Here is a 10,549-nt window from a genome sequence, read left to right on the forward strand (position 1 = left end):
AATGCTCTATAACTTTATTTGATCATCAAATTCAGAATCCCAACCAATTAATACGAGAATTCGAATAAACATAAGGCATGTACACAAATCTGCACTAACTCGAAATTCCAGACCAGTTTTAGTAAAAATTACATATCTCTCTCATATCTTCATGGAATTAAGTGATTCAAGAACAAAATCGAAGCTAACTTGATGCTCTACAAGTTTGATGAAGACCATAACATAAAAATCCAATTAAAACCGTCCCATATACCCGAAATACAGTAGGCATAAAAACCGATCTTGCAAAGAAACAAGAAACCATGCTCATATCTATTTTAAATTCAAACCAACACAAATACAACATCTCCAACATCTCAATATCTTAAATATCAACTCAAATATTAATTCTAAATTTCAACCAATTTCCAAACTTGGACAAAAATAGGAAAAACTTACATCCTTGTGAAGCCCGTGATGAGATGATCACAAATCTAACTTTATTTCATAATTTTCTCGAGCAAATCTCCCTTAAATTGAATAAAGAAATTCGATAATGAAGAGAAGAGAAAAGTTTCAATGGAGGAGGAGGAGAAATGATTGGAGGAAGAATGGCGGAAGTTAAAGTGAACTTAAAAAAATCAATTTTCGCATTTGTTAGCGCCACAGCGCCACTATCCCGAACTGTTAGCGCCTATAAAAATAGATTTCGTCAGGCATTACAATTTCTCCCCTATAAAAATAGATTTCGTCCTCGAAATCAAATCATCAATTTCAAGTCTAACATGTAATGATCAATACTGAAAATAAAACCGAGAATAGAAGCGTACTTCATTTGAATAACTTTGGATATTTATATCTCATTTTGTCTTCTAATTCCCAAGTCGCCTCTTCGACACCATGTCTGTTCCACTGTATTTTAATCAACGGTATCAATTTATTTCTGAGTTGCTTATCTTTTCTGTCTAGAATCTGAATCAGTCTCTCAATGTAACTAAAGTCTGATCTAACTCAACCTCGTCAGGTGGAAATACATGAGAAGGATCTGGATGATATTTCCTCAACATAGACACATGAAAAACATCATGAACCCCTGATAATGCAGGAGGAAGAGCTAATCTATAAGCCAAATCACCAATACGTTCCAAAATTTCATACGGACCTATGAATCTCGGTGATAATTTGCCCTTCTTTCTAAATCTAAGTGTACCACGGAAAAGAGATATTTTCAGAAAAACTCTATCACTTTTCTCAAAAATCAACAGTCATCTCCTGATATTCGCATACTTAGCCTGCCTATCCTGAGCAGCTCGCATACGACTCTGAATTAATTTCACCTTCTCTGTCATATCTCTTATCATATCAGGTCCAACAATTGGTGCTTCGGATAAATTGTCCCAATACAGAGGAGATCGACACTTCCTGCCATATAGTGATTCAAATGGTGACATTCCAATGCTCACTTGATAGCTGTTGTTATAAGAAAACTCGACAAGTGGTAACGAATCCTGCCAACCAATACCAAAATCCATCACTACAGCTCTCAGCATATCCTCTAATGTCTGAATAGTATGTTCTGATTGTTCGTCTGTCTGAGGATGATATGCTGTACTCAAATGCAACCAAGTACCAAGGGCCTCTTGTAAACTCTGCCAAAAATGAGAAGAAAATCTGGGATCACGATCTGATACAATGGACTTTGGCACACCATGCAATCTCAAAACTTCTCTGATGTACAATCTAGACATCTGATCATGTCTATATGTCATCTGATAATGAATGAAACACGAAGACTTGGTTAATCTGTCAACGATAACCCAAATGGCATCGCAACCCCTCGACGACCTCGGCAATTTCGTGACAAAGTCCATGGTGATATGATCTCACTTCCATTCTGGAACCTTAAGGCTATGCAAAAGACCTCCTGGTCGCTTCCTTGCTGCTTTCATTTGTTGACAATTCAAACAACGAGATACAAATTCTGCTATGTCAGATTTCATTCTTTTCCACCAAAATTGTTTCTTCAAGTCATTGTACATCTTTTTACTTCCAGGGTGTACACTGAACTTACTGCAATGAGCATCATGCAAAATCTGTATCCTCAACTCTGAATTATTAGGAACTACAATACGATCATTCACATACAAAATACCCTCATTATTGACCTGAAATTCTGATTGATGTCATGATCTGACGAGTTCAACTGATTTCTGAATGCTTTGATCTACCCTTTGAGCCTCTTTAATTTTTACAAACAACTCTGACTCTGCCTGGATTATAAATACTTTTACAGGTTGAGTATCTACCAGAAAATCCAAACCAGAAAGACAACATTCTTCTACTAGATCAGATACACTGCTAGTAATCAATGACATATTGCATACTTTTCTGGTCAAAGCATCGGCTGCTGCATTAGACTTGCCTGGCTAATATTTTATTTCACAATCATAGTCTTTCAACAAGTCTAACCAACGTCTCTGTCTCATGTTCAGCTCCGCTTGTGAAAAGAGATATTTCAAACTATGATCAGTGAATATTTCAAATTTCTCCCCATACAAGTAGTGACGCCAAATTTTTAGGGCAAAAACTATTGCTGCTAGTTCCAAGTCATGCACTGGGTATTTAGACTCATGTGACTTCAGCTATCGTGAAGCATAGGCAACCACACGGCCATGCTGCATTAATACACAACCCAGTCCTTGATGTGAAGCATCAGTGTGCACTGTAAATCCTCCTACACCTGATGGAATAGTCAGAACTGGAGCACTAGTCAATATCTGCTTAAGTTCAACAAAACTATCCTTACATGCCTGCGACCAAATAAATGGTACATTCTTTTGTGTCAGCTGGGTAATTGGTCTCGAAATTTGTGAGAATCCTTCAATAAATCTGCGATAATATCCTACCAAACCCATAAAACTACGCACCTCAGGAACTGATGTCGGTCTAGACCTATTGATGACTGCCTCAACTTTACTCGGATCAACTGATATACCGGCACTCGAAATCACATGTCCAAGGAAAACCACTCTATCCAACTAAAACTCGCATTTGGATAATTTAGCATACAACTTTTCAGTTATCAAAATCTGCAAAACAACTCTCAAATGCTCGGCATGCTCAAATTCAGATTTTGAATAAATAAAAATATCATCAATGAAGATCACAACAACTTGATCTATATACCTTTGAAACACACGGTTCATCAAATCGATAAATACCGCAGGTGAATTGGTCAACCCAAAAGGCATAACCAAAAATTCAAAATGCCCATACCTGGTACGAAAAGCAGTTTTACGCACATCTGCCTCTCTAACTCTTAACTGATGATATCCGGATCTTAAATCAATCTTAGAATATGCTGAAGAACCTTGCAACTGGTCAAAGAGATCATCAATCCTTGGCAAAGGATACTTATTCTTTATTGTGGCTTTATTCAACTGTCTATAATCGACACAAAGCCTCATAGACCCGTCTTTCTTCTTCACGAATAAAACAGGAGCACCCCAAGGTGAAACACTTGGTCTTATATATCCTTTAGCCAATAGATCCTCAAGTTGTTCTTTTAGCTCCTTCAGTTCAATTGGCGTCATCCTATAAGGAGCTCTAGAAATAGGCTGTGTACCTGGCATCAACTCAATGTTGAACTCAATCTCTCGGACTGGAGGAAATCCTGGAATCTCGTCTGGAAATACATCTGAAAATTCACTAACAATTGGAATATCTGCCAATTTAGGTACAAATCTTGAAATATAAATTGCATAAACCAAGAAACATTATGCTCCTTTCTGCAACAAACGAGTGATGGTAAAAACAGATATCAAAGGAATCTTAGCTCAAGAACTTTTACCATAAAACGTCCAATGATCTATCATATCCGGCCTGAACTTAACAATCTTTTTAAAACAATCTACAGTAGCCCTGTATCTTGTCAACATAACAATACCAACTATGCAGTCAAAATCAGACATCTCCAACACAATACAATCAAGCTCAATGACATTATCCTCATAGAGAAATTCACAACCACTTATCATTTCAGCTGACCTCATCACTTTGCCCAGTAGAGTAGAAATAGATAATGTAGATGATAATGGCATAGAATGCAATGAATTCAAGGAGACAAAGTGCTCAGCTATGAAAGTATGTGATGCACCAGTATCCATCAAAACATAAGCAGGATAACTTGAGAGAAAACAATTATCTGCAATAACATTATCTGGAGCATTATGTGCCTCATCCTCGGTGAGTGCAAAAACTCGAGCCTGCTGTCTAGGTGGCTGTCCTACCCTGTGGCTATCACTCTGTTTGTTTTGATCTGACCGGTTTGACTGCTGATAGGAATGAACTATAGGGGTCTGGCGGTTCTGGTGAGGTGTCTGTCTCGATGATCCCCCACTCTGAGATATATCACTGCCACGGTTAGGACACACTCGAGAATAGTGTCCCACCTGGTTACACAAGTTTCAAGCTCCCGAGACTTCTCTACACTGATCGGTATAATGTCTACCACCACACTGACCACAAGTCGAGCCTGAATAACCAGTGCTCTGAACTGAACCAGACTGTCTCGATCCACTAGAACTCGAAAAATTACTGTCCTGCCTCTTAAATTGCTTGCCTCTAACCCTAAACTTTTCTCTTGTGTTGCCACTGTTACCCTGCCTGAATTGCTGTCGATACTGTGGCTGTTGGGGTCGTTGCATATACTGAGAACCTCTCTGTCTATTGATTCTAGTTTCAGCTCCCTTGGCTCGATCAAGAGCCTCAGCAAAAGTGTTAGGCCTTCCAGTATTAACCATGGTAAAGATATCAGGATTAAGACCATTTATGAAGTGATCGGCCTTAGCGTCTTCATCAGATGCTACATGAGGTGCAAATCTCGGTAAATTTGAAAACTTAGCAACATATCCTCAATATTCAGATTTCGTTGCTTTAAATTTGCAAACTCGGCTCCCCTATCTTTTCTGTAAGAGGTAGGAAAGAAACGCTGATAAAATTCAAATTTAAAGATATCCCAGGTAACAATCGTACTTCGACCCTCTAAAGCTTTCTTTGTCATGATCCACCAACTCTTAGCAACATCTAATAACTTATGAACAACTAATTTGATTCTACAATCATCTGGATACTCAAGGGACTCAAATAATTGGTCCATATTCTCCAACCAGTTCTCACACTATAATGCATTCTCTGTACCCTTCAACATCGGTGGGTGCAAAGACTGAAATCTGGCTAACAGTATCTCCATCGGAGTCGGAGTTATATCCATCTGAGTATGAATAGCACTGCTCTGATCTTGTGCCACTGGTATGTTTTGTCTAGGTCTACCATGACCTCTACCTCGAGTAACCATGTCTGATATACAATAGATCAAACACATATAAAATCACAATATCATAATCATCTCAATCTTGTATCAATCATCTCTGGCTCTCGAGACTCAATAATCTCAAATATCTCAAATAAAGCTCAACAATATAATATCTCAATTATAATAATGTATTTCACGTTATGGCACAGTAAAAATGCAGACAAATATATCATATGATCAAGCAATTCAAACTGACTCGATCTACCCTATTCCCAAATAACCTCGCTCTCATATAACCTAATGTGGGGCCCCGGGTCCGACATCTAATATTAATAATTATAATTGTAACAAATCAAATGATTGAGTAAAATACATAATCAGTGGTTCACAAACCGACATAAACATTATCAAAACAATTTAAAGATCTTAAATGTTTGAAATATAAGTTTTAACATATCGAAATAAACTAATGAGCCAAAATAATCCAGACTTCATCAAATAGCTCCTAAGACCCGAGAATCCCACTCTAACTCGTATCTCCTCGCATGGAGATGGACTCTGGCATCCCAAGCCTCTCCTCACCTACCGTCAAGCACATGAAAACAAGAGGTAGCCGACGTGTCGGTGAGTATAAACCCAGTATGATACAATCAATAACATATGAGAATTAAAATTTACAAATAGTTCATATGAAATTCATAAAGATGCAATATAATGCAATGCATGATTAGAAACTGTGGGCTATCAATAAATCTTAAGATCAAGTGAATCATCTGGTCATAGGGTACCCAAGGGAAGAGAATCCCCCAGCAACATCTACCTACTCATCCGCTAGGGGTGGGGTGCCGTGTTCTACAATCCCAGGACTATGGTGCGCCTATAGAAAGTGTTCAGGCCACAGCAGCGACCTCCGCATACACTATGCCAACTCAACTATAGCCACATACGTCCAACAAATCAATAAATCAAGGCGACCTCCGCCATATCAAATCTGAATCAACAAGTGGCTCAATATGCAATGTAATGATGCAAATCAATATCATCATCTCGATATCATAATAAACTCATCTCAAGACAACAATCATCATCAAATCACAAGTAATTCATCGAACAATAGAATTTTCAATTTAAAATAAAAAAATGATACTCTTACCTCGTATGTTACCAACCGTAACATACCTTTCAAATATTACCAAAAGGAGATCGAAAGGTGTAGTCGAGAAGTCTTGAATCTCTGAAGTATACTATAACTCAAGAACTCGGTTCATTTATCAAAACATAGCAGTTTCTGTACAAAATTCATAATTAATTCAATATTGCTTCAAATCGAGATCCGCGAATTGCATATGCAAGAAAACTGAAATCCCAACAATTGTTCTTCACAAAGTTTTGTCAAACAAAGTCGTTTACCCATTCGTTCATAATCTGAAACATATAACATCATTCTCACGAATTCTGCGTCAACACATTTCTGGCACACTTTATTATTTTGAGCATAAATTCCTCAATATATATTGGAATCAAGCCAATTTGTTATAATTTCGAAGATAAGACAATGCTATATAACTTTCATTTGAACATCAAATTCCGAATTCCAACCGATTAATACCAGAATTCGAATAAACATAAGGCATGTACACAAATCTGCACTAACTCGAAATTCCAGACCAGTTTTAGTAAAAATTACATATCTCTCTCATTTCTTCATGGAATTGAGTAATTCAATCATGTATCTATGTTGATACATAAATAGTCTAAAAATATCTTTATTCTTAATATTTATTAATAATTTAATTTTATTCAACTCCACTCGTCTCCATTCGTCTTCCCATTATTACCTTAATATTCGGAATATTAACAATTATTTTAATTTATAATATTATTATAGTAATTTTCTATTGATTTGATGTCAATGTATAATTAAAGTAATTAAATTTAAATTTAAAATTAAAATTAAAATAATAAATACCTTAACTAAGAACTCTATTAATAATCTTATTAAACTAACGTAGAAAATAATTTAAAGAACATCGTGAACATGACAAATTATAGAAACAAACAAAATGTTAAAATAGTAAGTTTATAAATGAAAATCATATATTTATAATAGTAAAATAGATGTTNTTAAAATTAAAATAATAAATACCTTAACTAAGAACTCTATTAATAATCTTATTAAACTAACGTAGAAAATAATTTAAAGAACATCGTGAACATGACAAATTATAGAAACAAACAAAATGTTAAAATAGTAAGTTTATAAATGAAAATCATATATTTATAATAGGAAAATAGATGTTAGTATTATTAATTTTTTTAAAAATATGTAACATGTAATTAAATTAAATTTAAAAGTAAGATCAAATTAATAACTATTTTGATTTAATTAAGTACACTATTAATGATCATATTAAACTAACATAGAATATGACTTAAAGAACCTCATGAACATAACAAATTATAAGGTAAAATAGAAAACTCATAATTAAAACTCATATATTTATAATAGTAAACTAACATAGAAAATGACTTAAAGAACCTCATGAACATAACAAATTATAAGGTAAAATAGTAAACTCATAATTAAAACTCATATATTTATAATAGTAAACTAACATAGAAAATGACTTAAAGAACCTCATGAACATAACAAATTATAAGGTAAAATAGTAAACTCATAATTAAAACTCATATATTTATAATAGTATATATATATATATATATATATTACATAGATTAGATTAGATAATAAATATAGATACAGATACAGATAATAGATTATAGGTACATAGATAGGGAAATTGGCCTTCAGTCCTCAGCCGTCGATTTTTTTTGTGTTCAGTCCCTGGGTACTTTTTTAGTACCACATTTCCACATGAAGTGTACCACATTTCCATAGGAAGTGTACCACATTTTGTATGAAATAGTACCACAATTTTGTGGGTAGAGAATGAACCCAAAAAAATATTTTGATTGGAGATTTTTCCACCACTCTCCCTACATAGATTGCATTTGACAATTGACATTGGGTTTTTATTTTTTATTATTATTTCTTGACGAAGCACACCGTCTGTTAAGGTTTCATTCGTTCTTTTTTGTGGTTTCAAGCTATAACATTGTCAGACCCTGATAGTTACTTTTTCATGAACTTCAAACTCCTGAAAGTGTTGGATATTACTTATCTAAATCTTGAAGAGCTACCAAGGGAGATATCACACATGGCTAATTTAAGATATTTGGCTCTTTCATTCCGAAAGTCCATCGATAGATCTATATTTAGTTCGACATTTCACAATATACAGTTCTTAATTATTGAGGGTGAGTGGAACGGTCTGTTGCCTGATGAATTCTGGGCTATGTCGGAGTTACGACATTTTCATTTGAAGAGAAGCTTTTTATCTTATTGGCCAAAAGAATCTGGACCAAATATAATGCAGTTAGCTTCAACTATTGGATTTCCTCAAGCTTTGACTTGTCAAGTACAGTACGAAGAACATTCACTAAAAGTTCTGCAAAATCTGCAATCACTTAGTACAATACGCCCTATAAGTTGCACCAAGGTGATCTTTCTTTCGATGCCCAATTTGAAGAAATTGCGTGTTTATGAAAATGAGGAGGACTATGGATTCCGGGGATGGTTCAATAATCTTATCCATCTTAAAGAACTTCAAATTTTGAAGTACGTCTTTCGTGACCCATTTGTTAGTGGTTTCATGAAGCCAGTCTGTCTTCCATCACCAGATTTTTTCCCCCAAAAGTTGATGAATTTGACTCTCAGTGGCACCTCTTTTCCATGGGAAGATATGCTCAAGCTCAGTGTGTTACCCGTACTAGAGGTGCTCAAACTTAAAAATTATGCATTCGCAGGAGCTAGTTGGAAATCAGAAGGGAGTGGTTTTCCTCGACTGAGATATATTTGTATTGGCAGAACGAATCTCCAGGTATGGGAGGCCGATGGCTCTCATTTTCCTTGCCTAAAACACCTTGTCATCATGAACTGCAGATTGTTGAAAGAGATCCCTTGTGGCATTGGAGAGTTGCCTCTACTTGAAAAAATTGAATTGTGCAATTGTAGTGAATCTGCTTCAGCTTCTGCTGAACAAATTTTGCTCGAACAACAAAGCTATGGCAATGATAACCTCGTTGTTCATATTATGTAGGTAAGGCATAACACACTCAGATTTGTTATTTAAAGTGATGTATAGCTGTATGATGCCGTGAGGCAGCTCGCACGAGAAATTAAAATGCTCGGTCTTCCATTCATGGATCATAATCTTAGTCAAGTGTAGGTTCCATGTTTCTAATGCTTTAACATAGCTTGTGAATAAATCCATTTTGTTGCTGCAAGAAATACTACTGCCCTTGGGTTACCAAGATCTCAGTTGTTTGCACATGTGCTTGCAAGTTTCTGTTGATTGTATGCATATAACCTTCCTGCATATTTCTGAAGTTCTCAATTTTTTAGCTTTGTTCATATTTCTGTCCATTTCTAAGATAGTTATACCGAGAGAATCCGCTAATGATTTCATTTGTAAATTCAAGAAAGTGAGAAGTAAATGCCGAGTGTTACTTCCTGAATCAGAGTATGTGAAGATGGCACAGCGAGGGCTTGATTTCGAGCTGAGGAAGAAATTCCAATTGATGGAATTCCGCGATTTGTATGAGCTTGCTGCCAAAGTATCAGAATATGAGGAATTATTTTGCGAGGAGAGTCATAAAAGGAAATCTACAATAAGCTCTTACTTCCAAGAAGTTGAGGAAGTCTCTTTGGCAGAAGTGGCGAATTCCGGATCACGCACCGTCCCTTTCTTGAAACGCAAGAGCGAGGAACTTTCCAAGAAAAACATTCCTCCAGTGCAAACATCATATATTTTCGACGCGTCAAAGACGGAAGAAATATTTGACCACTTGGTGAATGAAAAGTTTATAACGTTCCCCCCCAGATCATAAGCTACCCACCAGGGAAGAGATGAAAGGAAGAGATTACTATAAGTATAACAATTCTTTCAACCATAGTATTAATGCTTGTTGGGCTTTCAAAAATGTCTTGCAGGAAAGAATCAACAAGGGAGTCCTGAAATTTCCTGAGAAAAAAGAAACAATGATAGTGGATGAAGATCCTTTTCCCCCTGTAGCCAATGTGAATGTGGGCATTACCGATTTGTGTTTCTTAATCAATGAGAAGAGACGGAGTGGAGGTGAGGACATGTCCATTAGGCCAGGAGTTACCATAAATAATTGCTGGGTGCCTCAAAA

At 35.8% G+C, this 10,549-nt stretch overlaps 1 protein-coding gene across 1 annotated transcript; it reads left to right on the top strand.

The window, feature by feature from the left end:
- Window positions 1–8,511: 8,511 nt before the first annotated feature.
- Window positions 8,512–9,453, top strand: LOC140983931 (putative late blight resistance protein homolog R1B-16). Its single transcript, XM_073451084.1, has one exon. The coding sequence runs from the start codon at window positions 8,512–8,514 to the stop codon at window positions 9,451–9,453; it is 942 nt and encodes a 313-aa protein (XP_073307185.1).
- Window positions 9,454–10,549: the final 1,096 nt, after the last annotated feature.

The sequence above is a fragment of the Primulina huaijiensis genome, chromosome 9, assembly GCF_012295235.1.
Source record: "Primulina huaijiensis isolate GDHJ02 chromosome 9, ASM1229523v2, whole genome shotgun sequence".
NCBI classification, from domain to species: domain Eukaryota; kingdom Viridiplantae; phylum Streptophyta; class Magnoliopsida; order Lamiales; family Gesneriaceae; genus Primulina; species Primulina huaijiensis.

Excerpts from the sequence above, each read along its gene's own strand:
- LOC140983931 (XM_073451084.1), top strand. The coding sequence starts at position 8,512 with ATGGCTAATTTAAGATATTTGGCTCTTTCATTCCGAAAGTCCATCGAT.